This window comes from Phalacrocorax carbo, chromosome 19 (genome assembly GCF_963921805.1).
Source record: "Phalacrocorax carbo chromosome 19, bPhaCar2.1, whole genome shotgun sequence".
Taxonomy (NCBI): domain Eukaryota; kingdom Metazoa; phylum Chordata; class Aves; order Suliformes; family Phalacrocoracidae; genus Phalacrocorax; species Phalacrocorax carbo.
Window position 1 is genome coordinate 7,461,353 of NC_087531.1, and position 23,308 is coordinate 7,484,660.

Here is a 23,308-nt window from a genome sequence, read left to right on the forward strand (position 1 = left end):
TTAGTGGGGTGTTTCAGCTTACTAGGTTAAATATTTTGGCAAGTGAGAGCAGGAGATGTCTCCCAGCCAGCCTGTGCGGCTGAAATCTTCTGGTTTTGCTGCGTCTGTCCCTGGAAGAGAAGCTTCAGTCCGTGGTAGGCGCGAGCTCTCTGTAACGTGCCCAGAGCCTGGCAGCTCTCCAAACAGCTTCGCAGCATGGGATAGACAAGTCTGAAGTGGAAGGATTGCCAGAGCTGCGCTCATGCCAATGCATCCATGTGAGCACCGAGGAGTCTGGATGGATATGGACAGATCCTCCATGAAGCTGAGCTGTGAGCTCTTTGGGGGGAAAAAGAAGTTGCTACAGTCTTCCTCTGCGTTAGCCATCTAGAAAGAAAGAGCTGGTGGGAGCTCACTGCCAGGACCTGAAGGTAAAACAGGAGGAGAGGAAGCTTGTTACCTGTTTTTGTGAAACTTTTTAGCAGCTGGAAGGTGTTAGGTTTAGTTGGCAGCTAAGGGAAGTGGAAAGAAGTAAGGGGGCAGTTCCTTGTGGCTGGTATCTTGCCGGAAAGATCCCATAGAAGTTAAAGGTGACCCATTTGGAGTATCAGAAGGTGAAAGTCCTCCTTAGGAGTCACCAGCTGAAGGGCAAAACTTGGAAGCACGAAGACAGATGATGTGGCTCATATGTTTGGGCCACTGACCAGCAGGAGTTAATGTTTCCCAGGATCTGTGAAATGTGAACAGAGAAGCAGGGGTTTCTAGACCAGACACTGATGATTCTTGCAATTAAAAACAACCCAAAGCCAAATGGTTGAATTAGTCCCAAAGGCAGCGGTTGGGAAAGACAATTATGTGAAAATGGAGAAAAGGAAGCTTGAGAGTAGGACCTGTGGAATTTGAGCATCTGGGTATTTGAGGTAGGGGGTGAGCTGATAACTGGTCTTGATATCAATTCATGTGCAGTGCCATCACTGCAGGAAGGGTTTCTTAAAGCTCCATCTATGGAAAGTCCCCATAAAGCAATGGCCCAGGGGAAACAGTGATGTGGAGGTGATTGATCTGCAGTGAGCCAGCTGCCTCTGGGGGGGGAGGGACCAGCACAGCTGGGGTGGCTTTCAGGTGAGGGAGCCTTGGGAAGGTGGTTGAGATCCCCGTGGTCTTGGGGCATCTGGCTGCTGAAGTTGTGGTTCTATCTGAAGCAGAAACAGATGACTGCTTTGCTGTTGAGCGTGATAAACGGCAAATAACCCTTGCAAAACAGGAATGAAGGAACTGAGGGGGAAAAGGACAGAAGACACTGTTTTCTTAACTTTTGTAACTCGGGAAGAAGGAAACATCCTTCAGTACCCGAAGCAGAGCTGTGCGGTAGCTCTGTACCCTTGAGTGCTTGATGAACTGAGTGGAACAGGTGCATGGGAATGCTCTGCCTGGGTGCTGGTTTTGCTCCTTGGTGGGAAACATGACTCTTGTCAATAAAGGGGTTGTGCAAAGCAGCACCCGGCTCATCTCATCTCTTACTTCTGCAGATGGAAGTTTGTAGATGGGGCCGCTGGGGCATGCCCCCGCCTCTCCCTGCTTTCGGCGGCGTTTTTGGGGCGTCTCTGCAGCCGGGGGCTGTGCCGGAGCGGTAAGGACGGAGCGCGGGGCCGGGGCTCCGCCGCACGCCCGGGATCCCCCTGCGGGACCCGGTGCTGGCGGGTGCGGGCAGCGCGCGCCTTCCCGCGGCGTGGAGCTCGGGGCGTGTTCCGGGGGGTGGGCGGGGAGGGGGCTGACCACGCCCCCTTCCTGCGGCGGGGCGGCTCCCGTGTGGGCGTGGTCGCGGCGGGGCGCATGCGCGCGGCGGGGCGCGGCCCGGGGTGGGGGTGGGGGGGACGCGCGCACAGAGGCGGCGGGTACCGCCCCGGCCCCGCTCCGCTCCCGGCCCCGCTCCGCTCCGCTCCGCTCCCGGCCCGCCGCCATGCCCGGCTCCATCTATCAGCCTGAGGGTGGGCAGCCCGCCCGCGGCCCGCCGCGCTGCCTGGCGCTGCTCAGCCCGCCACCGCCCGCCGGGCAGGACCCACCGCCGGAGCCCGAGCGGGAGAGGCCGCCGGCGCAGGACGAAGCCGCCGTCCTGAGGTTCGCCCTGGACCAGCTCTCGCTGCTGGGGCTGGAGGAGGCGGGCGAGCGCGGGCTGCGGGTGGCGGAGGCGGGCGGCACGGGGTCGGAGGAGCCGGAGTCGGCGGCGGGAGGCGCGGGGCCGGGCGGCCTGCAGGCGCGGGAGCGCGGCGCCGCCTCCCCCCCGGCCGCCGGCGCCGCCTCCCCCCCGGCCGCCTTCGGTAACTTCGCCCCGGCGCTGGCGCCGCCCGCCGCGCTGCTGACCGAGCCGCTGGGCGCGCTGGGGAGCAGGAAGAAGAGTGTGAACATGACCGAGTGCGTGCCCGTGCCCAGCTCCGAGCACGTCGCCGAGATCGTGGGCCGGCAAGGTAACCCCTGCCCCGCGTGGGGGGCAGCACCCAGACACGCGGGGAAGCCCCCTTTTGTCCGTCCCCCCCTCCCCGAGCCTCCTGGGTCTGCGGCGCCGCCTCCCGTGGGATGCGCCGGCCCCGCGTTATTTGGGTCAGTTTTGGGGCTTTTGTCTCCGGTCCCCGCAACGCGGAGGCAGAAACTTAACGGCGACGAATTCCGCGGCCCTGAAACTCCTCCCGCGGCCGCGCCTCCGCCGTGGGCTCCGGAGCGAGCTGCTCCTCTTTGTGCCTCTCCCCGACTGCAAACACCGAACTCTATAGGGCAGCAAAACGGCACGGGGTGGGGGATAAACGCCTTGTGCACCCGCAAAGTTCCCGGGCGCCACCCGAGTCCGTGGGAGCCGGCGGGACACGGAGCGCAGGGAAAAGCTGTGATTTTATTGTAGTTGAGTGCCTCTTTCCCGTCCTGTCCCCCAGCTCGGTATCTCAGACTGGGCGTGTAAATGATGCTCCGTGTTTCCGACTTCATATATAAACGCTAATTAATCCGCTCGTTTATTAGGCGCGGCTCTGTGGGGTGGGGGGGGGGGTGGGGGGGGGGGCGTGGAGCCCCGCTCACACTCAGCTGTCACAAAAGGATGCCCGGGCACGCCTCAGCCCCAGCCTCTCCATGGGTGGGTGTGCCTAGCGTGGGCTTTGTCTCAAGGAAATCCGAAATAGTCCTCAACTAAAGTTTCACCTTTTTTATTAAAAAACAACCAACCAACCCAGGGAGGAGGAAATAAGAAAAAAAAAAAAAATAAAAAGGAAGGGAGCTGCTGCCCACAGGAATCCCAGTGGCAATGGGCAGTTCGGCTCACAGGGAGAGCCTGACCTCTGGGATATTTTTGCCACGCAGGGCTCTGGCACCCCAGCCTGGCCCTCGCTCCCACGGCTCCCATCCCTCCTGGACAGGGGGCTGCAGAGTGGGGAGCTGGGGGGCATTTTTTTCCTGGGGGGAAGTGGGGAGCTGGGCAGCCTCATTGTTCTCTTTGTTAGCTAGAGCCATGCTGTGATGAGCGTGGTGACATCATGCTCTGTGCTTCCCATTGGCCTGTGCTGCCTCCCAGCTGGCCCCGCTTCCCGGCCTCCCAACTTTCCGCGCAACCCTCACCGGTCCCACCGCCCCGGCCGTGGGGTCCCACTGGGCTGCTGAGCCCAGCCGGGGCAGCTGAGTGGCGTGGCAGAGCCTGCTACGTCACCAGCGGAGAGGAGCACCATGCCGCGCCCTGCTCGGGAAGATCCTCCTTCTCCCTTGGCTCGATGGGGACCTGGATTTGGTGGCCTTGCCAGTGGGCTCTGAGGACCCCCAGGGTGTGACGACTTGGAAAGCAAACCCGTAACAGGGTCCAGCCTCCCATGGGCAACGCGTTGGCTCTGCGTGTTCCTGGAGGTTGGAAGAACGGCTGCTTTCAGGCTGGTGAGCCATCAGTTGGCACCCTTTCTCACAGCGGCTGTGGTTGGGTGTTTCGGCTGCGTTGAGGCTCCCAGGGCTAAGCCTCCGGTACCCTGACGAGTTTAAATGTGCAGCCGGGTGCCTGCCCCAAACACCTCATGCAGAGTTTGGGTGCTTGCTAAGCTCCACGGGCTCCTGGGGAAGAGCTGCAAAATAAATTATTATACCAGCTTGAGGAGGGGTGCTGGGGGGGCACCACGTCCTGCTGGGGGGCTTGGAGGGGACCTGGGGCTGGTGGTGGGCTGGAGCTACCTGCTGCTGCCCCAGCCCATGGGCAGGAACAGCCTTCCCCAGGGATCCCCCCCATGTGTCTCCTGCCCCTCTCCTGGTCTCAGCTTTTCTGCAGCTCCCGGCCTGTTTGGACGCTGTGCCGTGGCCCCGTTGTGCTGGGTTTTTGGCGTGAAGGGGCAGCTCGGTGTTTGGCACCCCCAGTTCTGGTTGGTGGGGGTGTGGTTGGGCAGCATCCGAGGGGACAGGGCTGTCAGCAGAGTGTCTTTGTGCTCTGGCTGCTCTCTGGTGCCACCGGCAGCTGTTTTAAATCAGGGGTGTGCGAGGCCAGTGCAGCCGGAGCAGAGGTGATACCAGGGTCGTTTGCAGCTGCCCACCATGCTGGGTCTTGCACTGAGCTCAAAAACGAGCAGAGCCCTTCTTGCTCTCCTCATCCTCCTGCACCCGTGCTGGCTCCTGGGTCCTTCTGGTCCCCAGGTCACCCCATGTGAGTCTCCCTTGGTCCTCGGTAGCCCCGTGGCAGTGGGGCTCCGGCTGTGCAGCAGCGTGTGGAGCTGAGCCTTGGGGTGTTTCATGGGGCCTGGCATCGTTCCAGCAGTGAGATGTGCTGCTGGCGATGCTGCAGGGCTGGGTCAGACTCCCTCAGACTGTGTCCCCGTCGCTCTTGTTTTTCCTGTGCTACCCAGCCTGGCCGTGACCCGGGGAGCTGGTGCTTGTGGTGCCGCCGTGCTCGCAACATGGGAAGACATGGATATCGGGTGCCCTGGAAGGGTCTTGAGTTGGGGCAAGGCTGGGTTTCTCTCCCCGTACACCGTGTGCTGAGGAGCAGCTCTGGGGCACTTTGGGACCTGTCCTGCTGTCCCCAGAGCCCAGCAGCCCCTCGCCACTGTGGGGCTGAGCAGGGATGTGGCTGGGAGGTCCCAGCAGCCGGGTCAGCGCTTTGCCCGTCAGACCAACGCATGGCTGTCCTACACGGGCTGAGGCAGGACAGAGGCTGTCGAATGCGATTTCTCCTACTTCTCCTTTTTCTTCAATCTCTCTCTTCCAGATCCACTAATTTAACCCTTTCCAGAAGGGAGCGGCAGCAGCTCAGCAGGTAAATCTTCTGTTGTGTAAAGCAAATCTGTGTTTTCTTGTCTGAGCTGGAGGGGGGGGTTACCATGACCCCTCATCCGGATTGGCATCGGTGATGGTGTGGAGCAGCATCTGCCGCCCAGGATCTGCGGTGTTTCTTCTCCCTGCCCACATGGCTACTGAAAGGCAGCACGGCCTGGTGGGATTACGTGGCTGTGCATTTGTGTGCAAGCCCATTCATGACTCCTGCTGTGGGAGGGACTGTCTCCAAAAAGTGCTGTGGGCATCGATTGCAGCGGTGTGGGCTCATCTCACCAGGCAGCAGAAAGAGTGGTGGTAATAATGGAAATCACCAGGGAAAGGGAGATGGGAAGCGTGGGGCAGGCTGGATGTTAGAGTTGCCCTGGCTCTTGCATGTCAGCACTGTGCTGGTGTTGCTCCCTGGTGTCCTGGCTTTCAAGGTGCATTTCCAGCAGCCTCTGCCCCAACAAGGCCAAGAGGGTGATGGGCAGCTGGTGCAGCTGAGAGCCCCGGGCTCTACTCTCTCCTCCTACGCCACATGCCTCTCATGGGACGGAGCCAGCCACGGCTCCTCTCTCGGGCTCCACTTCCCCATCTGTGACACGCAGGGACTGTTCGCAGCTTTGTGAAGGATTTGGGAAAGTTGCTGTTTATAGAAGACGCTGGGATGCTTGAAGGGGTGATCCAGGGAAATGCGGCAGCTCTCCTCCCTGTCAGAGCGCAGCGGGTGTTTCGGCACTTGGAGGATGCACAGGGAGACCACAGGCCTTGGTTTCTGGGCCGGATTGAGCATCTGTAAACTTGCACTGGATTGCTGGGGCTGTGCTGAATCCTCTCATATTTCTGAGCCCTAGGCTGCTGCTCTCTGCTGTCCTCTGCCCATCATGCCACATCTTTTGAGGCTGGCCTGGCTGCCTCCTCCCACCTCTCTGGGTCATAGCAGAGCCAGAAACTCCTGAAGTTGGTTGCACAGATTAATCTGATCACTGAAGTGTCTGCCTGCACCTCTTGGCTCTGGCACCGGCTTCCTTCTCTCTAGCTGGAGGCGAGGAGCCCAGCCTCCCTGCCTTGCTTTTCCCAGTGTCTGGAAAAGAAACAAAAGTGTGATGTGCCTGCCTCCCGCAGCGTGGTTGCAAGGATGAATTAATTACTGTTTGCAGAGGGGCAGGAAGAAGTGGTCAGCAAGAGGGGAGATGAGATGCGATGGAGGTGCAACGTGTTCTGCTCCACGTCTGGCCCCAGTTCTGGTGCATCCTGTGCCATTCGCCTGTAACGAAGAGACCACAAGCACCATAACACCGGATCTGAGGCCAGGAGATGCTGCAGAGCTGGGGAAGAGGAAGGGGAATGTCTTTCTGCAGCAGGTAGCAAGCTCCAGAGATCTGGGTGCAAGGCATCAGCTGGCTCCTGGGCTGCGGAGGCTGTGATGAACACAGTCCTCCTGGTTGATGCCATCAAAGGCTCTTCCAGAAAAGCTCTGTTTGCCCTTTCTTGGCTTTTCATAGCTCAGAGCTGGGCACTGCAAGCGCAAAGCTCCATGGGCAAATAGAGATGTGGTCTGGCCAAGGGGATCGGCTGGCTTTGTCCTTACGTGGAGGAGGCCACCTTATGTCAAAGCAGGTGCTGGCCGGGCCCTGCTGGGGATCAGCGAGTGGATGAGCTGTGCTGGGTGTCTTATCTTTTGCCTGGGTGACAGCAGGAGCGCAGAGGATGGAGAGGCACTTCCCAGCCTGCTGCCCCAGCCTGTGCTGTCCTGGTTGTCATGGACTCCTGCAATAGTTGCAGCCCTCATCTGACTGGGCCTCCTGGCAGAGGGCAAAGTCCTCTTCGGTGGTGCCAAGAGAGGATGTTCAGGGAGAGCAACCACCTTTCCTGGGGTGCTGCCTCCGTCACTGCATTGTCCCAGGGAGAATCCCCTGTGATTCTGTTTCTTGTCTGAAGCTAGTGACTTCTCAGCCCAAGGGCAGGTGGGGTGGCTCCAGCCAAGGCGCTGTGGCTCCGCGGGGCAACTTTGCAGATTGGAGCGTGCAGGATGGGCAGAGAGCAGCTCGGAGCTGGCAACAGTGGGAGGAAGAGACAGGTGTGGAGTCTGGAGGGTTTGAGAGGATCATCCGGCTTGCACCCCTCCATTGGTGCTGTCTGCAGGCAGAGCCAAGAGGTGGTGCGAGGGGCTGTGACTCGGTAGGGTTGCATGTGCTTGAGACCCCCAGAATGAGGGTATTTGCTTGCGGCTGAGCATGGTCATGGGTTGTCATGAAGAGTTTGGGCCCGTGGGGACTCAGAGCTCTGCCAAAGAGCTGTAACGTGGCGACTGAGCCACTCCTGGGCTCTGGTGTTGAGAAAGGATCTGTTGGGGCTGCAGCACCCCTAGGTCTGCCCCCAACCCTGTTTTTGGGGATGTTTTCTTTTGGAAAAGGTGCTTTTAAAACCACCTTGTTTATAGACTTGTAGCAAAGTCTGGCACCTTGTTTTCCTCTTCCCTCATCTCTAATGCTGCGTGCTGGCCCTTGGCAAGGTAAAACATTGGAATGCCAAACTCTGCCGCTTGGTTGAGGTAAGGCGCTTGATCCAGCAACACCGGGGCAAGGGCATGCCTGCAGTGGGGCTCAGTGGCAATGCTGGATGGCCCCTGGTCCTTTCCACAGCCCCCATCTGGCATGGCCCTGCTCCAGCAGGATTGTGCTGCACCGACTTCACGGGGATGCTGCCATCCAGGATGGTGTTTTCACAGCGTGCTTGGGTGGGGGCTTGTGGAGACTCATCTGAAATATCTCATACTGGTGCGGATCATTCCCCCAGTTGCAGGTTGCTGGTTAAACCACCTGTATTGTGCGGTTCGAGTACATCTGGCTCTTGGGGTGGTTTGGGGGGCTTGACCATGGGGTGTCAGCATCTCCCTGAGTGTGGGCAGGAGCAGCCTCGGCTCAGCCACCTCTCCGGCGTGCAGACGTGATGGCGGACGGGGGTTGTACCTCTGTGAGGTCGTGTCTCTTCGCCAGATCCTGGTGCTGCAGACCTGCCATGTGGGTTTAAACACTATTGAATCCCAGCTGGGGAGGCAGCCCATCCTTTTCATGGTCAGGGCTTTTAGGACCTGCTGCCTGGGGGGCCCTGCAGCTGAGGGGTGACATAGGTAGAGTTTGGGACTGGGGGCAGTGGCAGGACAGGTTGGTCCCTGGGTGGGACCATGGTGTTGTCCCAGCTCTGCTTCCACACCCCTGATGTGCCCATCTGGGAGTAGTCACTGGTGTGTTGCGATGATGGAGGCTCCTCGCACTGAGCTGTGCAAGCGTGGTTCCTGGTACAGATGCCAGCATGTGGCCTCGGGCAAGCGGCTTTCCCAGCTGATGCTTCCTTTTCTGCAGTGTTTCCTGACGCAGCTCCATGGGTGGGCAGGGAGGTGAGCCAGCACCCCTGCTGCCCCGGACCTGCCACCATCCTCTTTACACCAGGATTGGAAAAAACAGCTCCGACCTGTGTTGTGTTTTGCTGCGCTGCAGGTGCAGTGGCCCTGGCAGCGTCTGGCAGCCACGGGTCGTGTGCATTGTTCCTGCCCTGCTTGTTTGAGGAGGGTGGAGCAGGGCAAGCCAGACACTCCTTTAATTTTTAACCTAGGTTTCTGGCTTTGCCCCTAGGAAAGGCTCGTGAGGAGCAGCCGGATAAACTCTTCCTCCATTTTGTGCTGCTGTAGCATCAGTTCAGTCACACCAGTACAGCCAGCGCAGTGGAGTGGGGTGAGGAAGAGCCTTGCTGTGCTGTGCCCCCCATGGGACGTGGCTCCCAAGTAGCTCCTGTTTGCAGCTCCTGGCAGCTGCCGACATCTTTGGGTCTTGAAATTGCCAGTTCCTGCTGCAAAGGGCAAATTTCGGACCTTGGGCATGAGGCTGGTGGCGGTGGGAGGCACAGGCAAAGCCCTGCAGTGGCTCCCCAGCCTGGCTGCCCTTGCCTGCTGCCACTATGCTCGGCCTGGTTTGCCAAGCTGTGGAGCACAGGGAGAGCTTATTGCAGGTACCAGAATAAATCAGAGAGGGGAACGCGGGTGTTGTGGGCACCTCGCTCCGGACAGCCTCACAGAAGCTGGCACATGCTTAGGAAAAGTCACCTTTGATGGTTGCTGGTTCTGCTCTGCCCCAGTGACCAGGCCGTTGCTTTCCCCACCATATGCCCCCAGCCATAAATACACCTTCCAGTTGTTGTCCTAAATTAGGAAAAGCCTGGACAAACCCTTCTCCACCCACATTCCTACTCCGCATGTCCCTGCAGCAGCTCAGCAGCTTCCCTGGCTCTGGGGAACAGGGCAGCTCTGTGCTGTCCCCAGCCCTGCCTCTGCCTGGCTGAGCCTGTCTGGTCCCATGAAGGGTTGGATTTGGGCTCGTCCTGCTGCCCCAATCCCTGGGGCAATGCAAGGTGGGAGGAACATTTTTTTGATTGCAACAAGTGCTTGGAGGTGGCCTTCAAATGCTTTCAGCCTGGCTTGTATGAAATCCAGAGGGTTTCCTCCCTTAGGAGAGAGATCACAGCAGGTCTCCTGCCTCCCCAGCTCTATCTGGCTGCTTATCTGCCTGCTCCCCTCCCAGATTCCCCTCCAACCTGCCTGTCGCCATCCTGGGACCTTTGCAGGCAGCAGGTAGGGCACACGTGGAGCTGCCAGCACCCCAGGGCAGCCTGGAGCTGGGCAGGAGCCATGCGGGCTGGTGCAAGCTGCTTTCGAGGGTTTTTTTGAGGAAGTGTCTGGAGAGGCCAGTTTCATCACCCGTCGGCTCCCTGGATGTGGCTATAGGAGGGGTTAGTGCTGCCAAAAAGCCAGGCTGTGACATCCAGGAGAGCTGCTGCTTGCTTATTTTGACAGTTTTTTTAAAATTCTTGTTATTTGTGATGCTTAATGCCCTGGTAAATACACTGTGCTTGAGTCTCCAGGAATAGCACAGCCCCTGTTAGGGCTCTGCTCTCTTGCTGCTAGTGGGTGTGGGTTGATTTGTCAGCTTGGGACAGACCTGCCTGGACATCCTGTGCCTCCCCAGCCCCGGCTGAGTCCCTTCAGCCTTCTGGGGTGTGCTGGTTTTGGCTGAGAAGGGGTTAATTCTCTTCACTGTAGTGCTGGTGGTGGTCAGGGACCTTTCCAGCTTCCCACGCTCTGTCTCGTCAGCAGGAGGCTGGGAGGGACGGGGCCACGGCCGGGGTGGCTGACCCCAACTGACCAATGGGATATTCATTCCATACCATGTGCCGCCATGACCAGTATATTAAAGGGGGCAGTTGCAACATGGGAAGGTGCACGGCGTCGGGTTGGTGAGCAGCTGCGTCACGTGCGGTTTGTTTCAGTGGTTCATTCCCTTCTCTCGCACCCCGGTTTTGCGCCTCCTGTTGTTTTCCTTTCCATTGTATTATTTTTTTTTTTTTTAATTTTAATTATTAAACTGTTCTTATCTCAACCCATGAGCGTTACCACAGAATCATGGGTTGGAAGGGACCCCAGGGATCCAGTGTTTCTAGGAAGAGCGCAGCCTAGACAAGATGGCCCAGCTCCCTGTCCAGACGACTCTTGAAGGTGTCCAACGTGGCCGAGTCAACCCCTTCCCTGGGGAGATGATTCCAGTGGTGACTGTCCTCAGTGTGAAAAATTTCCCTCTGGTGTCCAATCGGAATCTCCCCAAGAGCAACTTGTGTCCATTCCCCCTTGTCCCCTCCATGTGACTCCTTGTAAAAAGGGAGTCTCCATCTTCTTTGTAGCTACCCCTTAAGTTACCCTTCTGATTCTCTCCCCCATCTACCGGTGGGGGAGTGAGCGAGCGACTGTGTGGGGCTGAGTTGCCGGCTACACCACGACAGTCTTTTTGGCGCCCAACGTGGGGCTCAAGGGTTGGAGATAACAACAGCTGCTGGTCACAGCACCATGTTGTCCTTTTTGCAGTTGGTGTTGAAGATTGGTGTTGGTTTGTTTAGTCTGCTGTGTTCTGCTGTGATTAGTAACATTTTGCCTACAAGATTTGTTATGCAAACACTCGTTTTCAGCTTTATCTGGTATTTGGGGTTTTTGCTGAAACTGTTACTGTACTTTAGATACCACCTTGTTGAGGCAATTAGCAATTATACCTCCTCCTCTGAGAGATTTTATATGGAGAAAATACAGAATAGTATCTTTCCAACTTTCTTCTGTGATGTCTCTGCATCTATTACATCAACCTTTTTGTATCTTGAACATCCTTGGGTGGTTAAGGTGCACTTATTGTTAGTTTTTGGGCATGTTGTTTTGGTTTTGACTAAGCAACTTAAGAATATCACCCAGAAATCTGCCCCGAGGCTTGATAGTTACGAGTGGTAGGGCATGTGGGATAGCATGGGCAAATCCCTAGGGCAGTGGGCACCCCCAGTGTTTTGGAGTTTCACCCCTGAACAAGTGCAGAATCCTGAAAAACTAGTAGAATATTTGGAGAAAGTGTGTTGTTACGCTGGGAACCCCAGAGAGACAGAGATAACTGCAACATGCTGGGGCCTGGCCCATGCATACCGAGCCCTGCTCAACAGTATTCAGTGCCCCCAGGGGGAAGAGAAGGTCTCTGGATTGAAAGACAAACTGACAGGCAGTGCGGCCACTCAAACCCCCACGGCAAGAACTGGAGCTGGCTCAGAGAGTCAACCCGTGCCAGTATCAGTCGCCCCCATACAGAAGAAGAAATATTGGAAGCGGACATCAACTCATTTAGAACGGGATGATGAAGAACCAGGGCCATCATGAGGAGAGGAGGAAGAAGTAATAAATGAAATAAGGACCACCCGATCCCTGTCCTTGAGCGAGTTGTGAGATATGCAAAAAGATTTCAGCCGTTGTTCAGGTGAGCACATTGTCACCTGGCTGCTCCGATGCTGGGATAATGGGGCCAGTAGCCTGGAACTAGAGGGAAAAGAAGCCAATCAATTGGGATCCCTTTCTGGGGAAGGGGGCGTTGACAAAGCAATTGGAAAAAGAACACAAGCCCTCAGCCTCTGGAGGCGACTCCTGTCTGGAGTGAAGGAAAGGTATCCCTTCAAAGAAGATGTTACATATCGCCCGGGAAAATGGACAACTATGGAGAAAGGCATCCAGTATCGAAGGGAATTAGCTGTGCTTGAGGTGATTTATGGTGACCTGGACGATCAATGGTCATCCAAAGATCCAGATGAAGCCGAGTGCACACGACCCATGTGACGGCAGTTTGTACGGAGCGCACCATCTTCGCATGCAAACTCATTGGCAGTGATGTCCTGGAAAGATGACGAGACACCAACGGTGGTGGAGGTGATTGATAGACTATGAAGCAAATATCTCTTCCTCGCTCATCTCTGATGTGGAGAAACTATCCCGAGATGTCCAGCAACTCAAAGAAGATCTGTCCTGCTCCCCACCTCGACAGAGTAGTGTCTCAGCTGTTAGGAATAAGTGTCCTTTGGCTCAAAGGTGGGGATACACACTACGGGCCACCCTATGGTTCTACCTGCGTGTCCACGGAGAGGACATGATGAGGTGGGATGGCAAGCCTGCCTCGACCCTACAGGCACGAGTGCGTGAACTGCAAGGAAGAACAATCACTCAGGGAGGTTCTTCCAGTGTCATGGCTTTAGCTGGGATAGAGTTAATTTTCTTCACTCTAGCTGGTATAGTGCTGTGCTTTGAAATTAGCGTGGAAAAAAAACTGTTGAGATAACACACAGATGTTTTGGGCTGTTGCTGGCTAGCGCTTGTACTAGTCAAGGACATGTCTAGCTTCCCATGCTCTGCTGGGTGCACAAGAAGCCAGGAGGGGGCACAGCTAAGAGAGCAGATTCAAACTGACCAAAGGAATATTCCATATCATGTAACGTCATGCCCAGTATGTTACCTGGGAGGGGCTGGCCGGGGGAGGGAGGAAGCAATCGCGGCTCGGGGACGGGCAGCGTTAGTCGGCGGGTGGTGAACGGTTGTATCGTTTGTGTTTCCGTGGGTTTTTTCCCTTTGTTTTCCCTTTCCCTTCCTTTTCCATTTTATTATGTTAACATTATTGTCATTATTATCATAATCATTATTACTATTATTATCATTTTATTGTAATCATTAAACTGTGCTTATCTCAACCCACAAGTTCTTTTCCTCGTCCGATTCTCTTCCCCATCCCACAGGTGTGGGGGGGAGTGAGCGAGCAGCTGCGTGGTGTTCAGTTGCCAGCTGAGGCTGAACCACGACATCCAGTAAAACTGCTGCTCCCGTTTCCAGTGAGCAGGTCCCCAGACAGAGAAGCAGAAGCGCTGATTTTATTTCTGATTATAACAGAGGGACTCTTGATTCACATTTACAGGAAGTGAGTTGTGACTGCCATGATCAAGACTAGAGGGGCCCTGCCTCCAGCCGGGTGGAGGAAAGGGATAACCGGGCTTACTGGACTGTGTGGATACGATGGCCTGGCACATGTGACCCACAGGAGTATAAAGCTTTAGTGGACACCGGCGCACAGTGCACCTTAATGCCATCAAACTATATAGGGGCAGAACCCATCAGCATTGCTGGAGTGACAGGGGGATCCCAAGAGCTAACTGTATTGGAGGCCGAAGTTAGACTAACCGGCAATGAGTGGCAGAAGCACCCCATTGCGACTGGCCCAGAGGCTCCATGCATCCTTGGCATATACTACCTCAGGAGAGGGTATTTCAAGGACCCTAAAGGGTACAGGTGAGCTTTTGGTTTAGCTGCCTTGGAGACTGTCATGGTTTAGCCCCAGTCAGCAACCAAGCACCACGCAGCTGCTCGCTCACTCCCCCCGGTGGGACGGGGGAGAGAATCGGAAGAGTAAAAGTGAGGCAACTCATGAGTTGAGATAAAGACAGTTTAATAGGTAAAGCAAAAGGTGTGCATGGAAGCAAAGCAAAACAAGAAATTCATTCACTACTTCCCATGGGCAGGCAGGTGTTCAGCCATCTCCAGGAAAGCAGGGCTCTATCATGTGTAACGGTTACTAGGAAAGACAAACGTCATCAGTACAAACGTCCCACCTTTCCTCCTTCTTCTCCCAGCTTTATATATTGAGCATGACGTCATATGGTATGGAATATCCTGTTGGTCAGTTGGGGTCAGCTGTCCCAGCTGTGTCCCCTCCCAGCTTCTTGTGCCCCCGGCAGAGCACGGGGAGCTGAAAAAGTCCTTGACCAGTGTAAGCGCTACTTAGCAACAACTAAAACATCTCCATATTATCACCACTGTTGCCAGCAAAAATCAAAAACTTAGCCCCGTACTAGGTACTACAAAGAAATTTAACTCTATCCCAGCTGAAACCAGGACAGAGACGGAGGAAATTGAACAGCTGTCTACCTTGCCTGGTTTCTCGAAAGACCCTTCTGTTGTGGGGTTGCTGAAGGTCAAAGAACAGGTGCCAATCGCCACCACAACCGGCCACCAGCGGCAATATCGCACCAACCGAGACTCCCTAATTCCCATCCATGAGCTCATTCACTGACTGAAGAGCCAAGGAGTCATCAGTAAGACCCACTCACCCTTTAACAGTCCCATATGGCCAGTCCGGAAGTCTAATGGAGAGTGGAGACTAACAGTAGACTATCGTGGCCTGAATGAAGTCACTCCACCGTTGAGTGCTGCTGTGCCAGACATGCTAGAACTTCAATACGAACTGGAGTCCAAGGCAGCCAAGCGGTATGCCACAACTGATATTGCTAATGCATTCTTCTCAGTCCCTCTGGCAGCAGAGTGCAGGCCACAGTTTGCTTTCACATGGAGGGGCGTCCAGTACACCTGGAATCGACTGCCCCAGGGGTGGAAACACAGTCCTACCATTTGCCATGGACTGATTCAGACTGTACTGGAACAGGGAGAAGCTCCAGAACACCTTCAATACATTGATGACATCATTGTGTGGGGCAACACAGCGGGAGAAGTTTTTGAGAAAGGAGAGAAAATAGTCCAAATCCTTCTGAAAGCTGGTTTTGCCATAAAACAAAGTAAGGTGAAGGGACCTGCACGAGAAATCCAGTTCTTAGGAATCAAATGGCAAGATGGTCGTCGTCAGATCCCAATGGATGTGATCAACAAAATAGCAGCCATGTCTCCACCAACAAGCAAAAAGGAACCACAAGCTTTCTTGGGCGTTGTGGGTTTTTGGAGAATGCATATTCCCAATTACAGTCTGATCGTAAGCCCTCTCTATCAAGCGACCCGGAAAAAGAATGATTTCAAATGGGGCCCTGAGCAACGACAAGCCTTTGAACAGATTAAACAGGAAATAGCTCATGCAGTAGCTCTTGGGCCAGTGCGGGCAGGACAAGATGTAAAAAATGTGCTCTACACTGCAGCCGGGGAGAATGGCCCTACCTGGAGCCTCTGGCAGAAAGCACATGGGGAGACCCGGGGTCGACCCCTAGGGTTTTGGAGTCAGGGATACAGAGGGTCCGAAGCCCGCTATACTCCAACTGAAAAAGAGAGACTGGCAGCATATGAAGGGGTCCGAGCTGCTTCAGAAGTGGTTGGTGCTGAGGCACAGTTGCTCCTGGCACCCCAACTGCCAGTGCTGGGCTGGATGTTCAAAGGAAAGGTCCCCTCTACACACCATGCAACTGATGCTACGTGGAGTAAATGGGTTGCACTGATCACCCAGCGGGCTCGAGTAGGAAACCCCAGTCGCCCAGGAATCTGGGAAGTGATTATGGACTGGCCAGAAGGCAAAGATTTTGGATTATCACCAGAGGAGGAGGTGACACGTGCTGAAGAAGCCCCACTCCGTAACGAACTGTCAGAAGATGAAAAGCAGTATGCCCTGTTCACTGATGGGTCCTGTCGCCTTGTGGGAAAGCACCAGAGATGGAAGGCTGCTGTATGGAGTCCTACACGACAAGTAGCAGAAACTGCTGAAGGAGAAGGTGAATCGAGCCAGTTTGCAGAGGTAAAGGCCATCCAGCTGGCCTTAGACATTGCTGAACGGGAAGAGTGGCCAGTGCTCTATCTCTGTACTGACTCCTGGATGGTGGCAAATGCCCTGTGGGGCTGGCTACAGCAGTGGAAGCAAAGCAACTGGCAGCGCAGAGGCAAACCCATCTGGGCTGCCGCATTGTGGCCAGATATTGCTGCCCGGGTAGAGAACCTGGTTGTAAAGGTACGGCATGTGGATGCTCATGTCCCCAAGAGTCGGGCCACTGAAGAACATCGGAACAACCAGCAGGTGGATCAGGCTGCCAAGATTGAAGTGGCTGAGGTGGATCTGGACTGGCAGCATAAGGGTGAACTATTTCTAGCTCGGTGGGCCCATGACACCTCAGGCCATCAAGGGAGAGATGCAACATACAGGTGGGCTCGTGATCGAGGGGTGGACTTGACTATGGATATTATTGCACAGGTTATCCACGGATGTGACACATGCGCTGCAATCAAGCAAGCGAAGCGGGTAAAGCCTCTGTGGTATGGGGGACGATGGCTGAAATATAAATATGGGGAGGCCTGGCAAATTGACTCTATCACACTCCCACAGACCCACCAAGGCAAGCGTCATGTGCTTACAAGGGTAGAAACAACAACTGGCTGGCTGGAAACATATTGTATCCCCCACGCCACTGCCCGGAACGCTATCCTGGGTCTTGAGAAACAAGTCCTGTGGCGACATGGCACCCCAGAGAGAATTGAGTCAGACAACGGGACTCATTTCCAAAATAACCTCATAGACACCTGGGCCAAAGAGCATGGCATTGAGTGGGTGTATCACATCCCCTATCACGCACCAGCCTCTGGGAAAATTGAACGGTACAATGGACTGTTAAAAACTACACTGAGAGCAACGGGGGGTGGGACATTCAAGCACTGGGATACACATTTAGCAAAAGCCACCTGGTTAGTCAACACGAGGGGATCTGTCAACCGAGCTGGCCCTGCCCAGTCAGAATCCTTACGTACTGTGGAAGGGGATAGAGTCCCTGTAGTGCACGTGAAAAATATGCTGGGCAAAACAGTCTGGGTTCTTCCTGCCTCCGGCAAAGGCAAACCCATTCGTGGGATGGCTTTTGCTCGAGGACCTGGGTGCACTTGGTGGGTGATGCGGGAGGATGGAGAAATCTGATGTGTGCCTCAAGGGGATTTGATTTTGGGCGAAAACAGTCAATGAACTGAATGGCACAATGCGAACTGCTATATAACATTGTGTGTCACCTCTGTGTTGTATCAATGATATCAGAGTACGAGCCTCCCAACCCATGGAAGATGAACTTTGATGAAACAAGCAAAAAGTGCAGCAGGGATGGAACGATGACTGACTCGGTATGCAGCAACCCAGCACCACACACACCATCTCTCCCACCCTGAAAGCCTGATACGGCAGATGGAGCCCAGAGTCTTGGAGTGGATGAACTCAATGGACGTTTTAATGGACATTTTACAGGGGTGGTCCATAGACTAAGGGAATGATGTCTGTGTGTTATGTTAAAGGATGGGAAGGGGAGGGGTGGTGGTTGGTAAGGTTGTATTAGATGGTATAGGACCTGGGCATGGTGTAAATGGTATGGAATAAGGGGTGGGGAATGTGCTGGTTTTGGCTGAGAAGGGGTAAATTCTCCTCACTCTAGTGCCTGTGGTGGTCAGGGGGGACCTTTCCAGCTTCCTGCGCTCTGCCATGTCAGCAGGAGGCTGGGAAGGGCTGGGCCATGGCTGGGGCAGGTGACCCCGACTGGCCAATGGCATCTTCATTCCATACCACGTGCCACCATGACCAGTATATTAATGGGGGCAGTTGCGGCTCGGGAGGGCGCAGTGTCTGGGTGGTGAGCAGCTGCATCACGTGCAGTTTGTTTCGGTGGTTCATTCCCAACCCCCCTCCCCCGGGGCTTTGCGCCTCTCGTTGTTCTCCTTTACATTGCATTTCTGTTGTTGTCTCTTTTAATTTTCATTATTAAACTGTTCTTATCCCAACCCACGAGCGTTACCCTTCTGATTCTCTCCCCCATCTACCAGTGGGGGAGTGAGCGAGCGGCTGTGTGGGGCTGAGCTGCCGGCTAAACCACGACACAAGGTTAGAGAAAGGGGAAGCCCTGTGTTGTTTGCTTCCAGTGCTGCAGCCAGCCCCACAGGGCAGTTGCCACTATCCTGGAGTCAGTATAGAGATAGAGCACTGGCCACTTTTCCCGTTCAGTAATGTCTAAGGCCAGCTGGATGGCCTTTACCTCTGCAAACTGGCTCGATTCACCTTCTCCTTCAGCAGTTTCTGCTACTTGTTGGGTAGGACTCTATACAGCAGCCTTCCATCTCCGATGCTGAATACTGTTGAGCTGGGCTCGGTACGAGTGTTTGTATAACAAATCTCGTAGGCAAAACGTTAATGATCACAGCAGAACACAGCAGACTAAACAAACCAACACCAATCTTTAACACCAACTGCAAAAAGGACAACATTGTGCTGTGACCAGCAGCTGTTATTATCTCCAACCCTTGAGCCCCACGTTGGGCGCCAAAAAGACTGTCGTGGTTTAGCGGCAGCTCAGCCCCACACAGTCGCTCGCTCACTCCCCCACCGGTAGATGGGGGAGAGAATCAGAAGGGTAACGCTCGTGGGTTGGGATAAGAACAGTTTAATAATTTAAATTAAAAGAAACAACAACAGAAATGCAATGTAAAGGAGAACAACAAGAGTTGCAAAACCCCAGGGGGAGGGCGGAAGGGAGGAGAACGAACTGCTGAAACGAACCGCATGCGACACAGCCGCTCACCACCCGCCGACCCGACGCCGCGCCGCTCTCGAGCCGCAACCTTCCCCCCCTTAATATACTGGTCATGGTGTCACATGGTATGGAATGAACATGCCATCGGCTAGTCGGGGCCAGCCGCCCTCACCATGGCCCTGCCCCTCCCAGCCCCCCGCTGTGGGAAGCTGGAAAGGTAGCCGACCCCCCACGGTGAGGAGAATTAACCCCTTCTCAGCCAAAACCAGCACACCTTTCAGCTGGAAGAGCAGCCCTGCCCTTCCTCAGGGAGAATCTGGGAGGAGGAGGAGGAGTGCCCCAAGCCAGAGGAGCCAGCCGGGTGCTTGCAGCTGCCTTGGCTGTGTCTGTGAGGACACGAGCTCTCTCCACCAGTGTGCAACTATTTATCGATGTGGATCTGCAGCAGCAGCGTTTGCAGCGGACAGGGTCAGTCCTGGGGCTCTGACTGGGCAGCCTTCATCCTTGCGATCTCCTGGCTTTGCTTTGGGTGGCCTGCAAAGCTCAGGGGATGCATGGGAGGTGGGAGACGGGGTCACTCGCCCTTGTGTGCCGAAAGCGGAGGGCGGCCAGCCTGGCTGAGCTCCCGTTGAGGTGTGCCTGGCTCGTGCGTGCAGGTAGAGCAGATGCAATTAGCAGGGCTGGAGTTGCAGGGAGCGGTCCTGCGCTTGCAGCCCGAGGCAGTGCCTCAGTGAGAGCAGTGGTGACCAGTCCCAGAGCAGACCACAAGCCTTTCACTGGACAGGCATTGCAGGGACTCCTAGCCAGAGCCCAGCCTGTCCACGGGAGGAAAGGGGCAGGGACTTGCCTGGGGTTGTGCGAGGCAAAGGCAGAGCTGGCAGCAAAGCCCTGGTCTCCTGCCTTCCAGCCTGGGCTCTGCCTGCTGAATCATGTTCCTTGTGTGGGGGAAGCATGTCTTTCCAGAACAGGGTGCCCCGTGAGCACCCCTGCCCCAGCCAGTGCGGGCACAGCCTCTCTGCCCTGGGGCAAGGAGAGGGAGGCAGTGGGTGCCTGCGCTGCCCGGCTGCGGGAGCCCCGGCTCCCCTGTCCCTCTGGGGCCATCGCTGCTGCCGTTGGGGTGCGGCTGGGGCTGTTTCTTAGGTTTAGCTGCTGGCTGAGAGGTGTCAACAAACCTGCAGGATCCAAACAAGCCTTTTCCTTCCATCTTCAGTGTCTCTTCTTTTTTTTTTTTTTCCCTTGTACCTCCTTAAACACCTTTCGAGTAAACCTGGCTTCCCATCCCCCCAACAGCCCAGAAGGTGCCCCCATGGCTGCCTGCCCTGGCCCACCTCTGCCCACGCATTGTCCCAGCCCTCGGGAGCCAGGCTGCGTTCTGCAGGTCCTTGATCCCCACTGCAGTGCAGAGGAGGTGGTGGCAGAGGGTCAGGCCTGTGCCAGGAGCCTGGCGTGTCTCGGACAAGCTGGCGCAGCCCCCCAGCATTGAGCTGTAAGCCCCTGGCCACCTTTGAGGTGGGAGGTACCCCTCCAAGGGTGTCTGTGCTGCAGGTGCAGAACCAAAGGGACCTGCTGGTCCTGCATGTCCCCATCCTGTGTGAGCAGGGGGACCCCACGAGGTCTCAACTTTGACGTGTCATTTTTACCCCCTTCTCCTTGCTCTGCAGGCTGCAAAATCAAAGCCCTACGTGCCAAGACCAACACGTACATCAAGACGCCTGTCAGGGGCGAGGAGCCCGTTTTTATTGTGACTGGGAGGAAGGAAGACGTGGAGATGGCAAAAAGGGAGATCCTCTCGGCCGCTGAACACTTCTCCGTGATCCGAGCAACGCGCAACAAAGTGAACGGGCTGACAGGAGCGATGCAGGGGCCCCCCAACCTGCTGGGACAGACCACCATCCAGGTGAGGGTCCCATACCGTGTAGTGGGGCTGGTGGTGGGGCCCAAGGGAGCTACCATCAAGCGGATCCAGCAGCAGACGCACACCTACATCGTGACACCCAGCCGGGACAAGGAGCCCGTCTTTGAGGTGACGGGCATGCCCGAGAATGTGGACCGGGCTAGGGAGGAGATCGAGGCGCACATCACCATGCGGACAGGCTCCTTCATCGATGTCAATGCTGGCAACGACTTCCACTCCAACGGCACCGACGTCTGCCTTGACCTGCAGGGCAGCACGGCCAGCCTGTGGGCCAAGGCCCCCCACCCTGCCCACCGCCCCTCGACTGCCCTGTGCAACGACAGCCTCAGCTCCCTGGGCAGCACCTCCACCGAGTCCTACTACAGCGGGCGGGTGGCAGATGCCAGCCCCACCAGCCCCTACAGCACCAGCAGCGGCTTCACCTTCAGCGAGCCCCCGGCCCCTCTGGGCTCGGAGGAGTGCGACTTTGGCTTTGACTTCTTGGCCCTCGACCTCATGACACCCACCACCATCTGGTCACCCTTTGAGCGCACAGGCAACCCCTTGCAAGCCTTCAGCAGCTGCTCCTCCATCAACGGCTTGCAGAGATGCAACAGCGGCACGGCCACACCGCGCCACTCGCCCACCCTCCCTGAGAGCGGCAGCATGGCCCTGGACCACCCCTTAGCACGCCGCATCCAGAGTGACCCCGTCAGCACCTTGTCCTGGCTGCCCACCCAAGGCTCGCTGTCCTCCTTCTCCAACAGCACCGGCTACTCCTCCTCTTCCTCCTCCCTGCCTGGCAGCATTTCTACCACCTCAGGCTCGCCCACCGACTCCAGCAGCTCCGATGGGCACCGCAAGAGCTCCCGCGAGTGCATGGTGTGCTTTGAGAGTGAGGTGATCGCTGCCTTGGTGCCCTGCGGCCACAACCTCTTCTGCATGGAGTGCGCCATGCGCATCTGCGGCAAAGCCGAGCCCGAGTGTCCCGCTTGCCACGCTCCCGCCACACAAGCCATCCACATCTTCTCCTAGCCGGGTCCGTCTCGCTGGGGCAGCCAGCCCTCCCCTCTACCCCAACACAGCTTTTTAAGGACTTTAAACTGTTTAAATCAACCTTTTTATTTAATAATGGATTCAATAGGTGCACGGGGTTGGGGGAGGGGAAGGAGAGGCTGCTGCTTGCTGGCTGCAGAGGCGGAGAGGGCAGGATGGCGGGGCGGGAGGGTGGCTGAAATACAGGGGGTCGGGAGGGGTGGGGAAGAAGGGGCCGATAACAAAGACAAGGAGGAAGAGGGGTGTGAAACTGCAAAGAGGAGGAAACTCTGATGTTTACAGAATAGCTTTAACTCTTCACCCGGCTGCTGGGAGGAGGAAGCCCAGCTGTTCTTCAACAGTCCTTCCCAAATAACAGTATTCAGTTTGCAAAGTTAAATAAACAAAGAAAAGGTCCGGTTGCACTTTTTATTTTAGGACATGCAAGGGTTGTCTTTTATTTTTTTTAAATCATTCTATTATTATTATAATTTTTTTTGTTGTCGTTCTTTTTGTATGTAGTTATTTTTTTTGATGACTCTTGATAGTTCTATAAAAATTTTTTTTTTTTTTTTGTAACGCAAGTCTATCTCTATTTTACCAATGTGAAAACTGCCCAAAAACGTGTGACGAGGTCGGGGTCATGGCTGGAGGGGCCAGGCCGGGAGGAGGAGCTCGCGGGACAGAGGGGGCATAGTTAACACACCATGTTGCAAAAACCAGACAGATTTCTATCTGCTTTTTGTTTTGTGGTTGGTTTTGTTTTGTTTTTTTTTTTTTAGTTTTATTTTTTTATTTTTTACCTCTTTATGTATATGTAGGGAATTTATAGGAAAATATGTACTTTATTGAATAAATTTTAAAAACTAAAATATATTTTATTTTAAAAAGAAAATAACGGACCTTTAACCTTACATGGCTAAAGTACTGATTATATATTTGCTGAGCTGACTTGACGGTTATGAAAATTGTATCAAGAGTTTTATTTTTTGACTTCAAAGCCTTCTTAATAAAGACTTTTTACTATATATGAATTCATATGCTATCTACGTTGTCTCACTGCCTGCAGCCTCTCAGCGCCCATCCCGGCATCCTCAAGACTGGCCACCCTGCTCTGGTTTTGGGTTGTATGTCTGCTGGTCTGTACATCCGTCAGTGGTTTGCTTTTCGGCACTGTTTACCCTCTGCTTCCTACATGCCAGGGGCACGGACCCTCCTACAAACCCTGTGGCCAAACCGTGACTTCCCAGGGTGCAACATGGGATGGGGTGATGGGGAAAATGCACCCCTTGAGCACCCTGAGGCCTCGCTGCTTCCTTGGGTGCCATTAGGATGACCGCAGCATGGTTTGCCACAGCGTCTTGCTGCGCCGGGGCTGCTGCACGCTCCATGCTGCAGCACTCCCTGGCCATGCTGGGGCTTTCGAGGTGGCTGTTGGAAAGTGCTATCGACCCCTTGGGGGGAGCGGTAACTACCGAAAGG

The 23,308-nt window shown here is 55.4% G+C and overlaps 1 protein-coding gene across 1 annotated transcript; it reads left to right on the forward strand.

The window, feature by feature from the left end:
• Positions 1-1,852: 1,852 nt before the first annotated feature.
• On the forward strand, positions 1,853-22,854 carry MEX3D (mex-3 RNA binding family member D). The gene is made up of 2 exons (XM_064469272.1): positions 1,853-2,444; positions 20,559-22,854. The coding sequence occupies exons 1-2, from the start codon at positions 1,940-1,942 to the stop codon at positions 21,824-21,826; spliced, it is 1,773 nt and encodes a 590-aa protein (XP_064325342.1). The 5' UTR covers positions 1,853-1,939; the 3' UTR covers positions 21,827-22,854.
• Positions 22,855-23,308: the final 454 nt, after the last annotated feature.

Coding starts and splice junctions, on each gene's coding strand:
- MEX3D (XM_064469272.1), top strand. CDS start 1,940: ATGCCCGGCTCCATCTATCAGCCTGAGGGTGGGCAGCCCGCCCGCGGC. Junction 2,445..20,558: donor CGAGATCGTGGGCCGGCAAG/GTAACCCCTGCC, acceptor CTTGCTCTGCAG/GCTGCAAAATCAAAGCCCTA.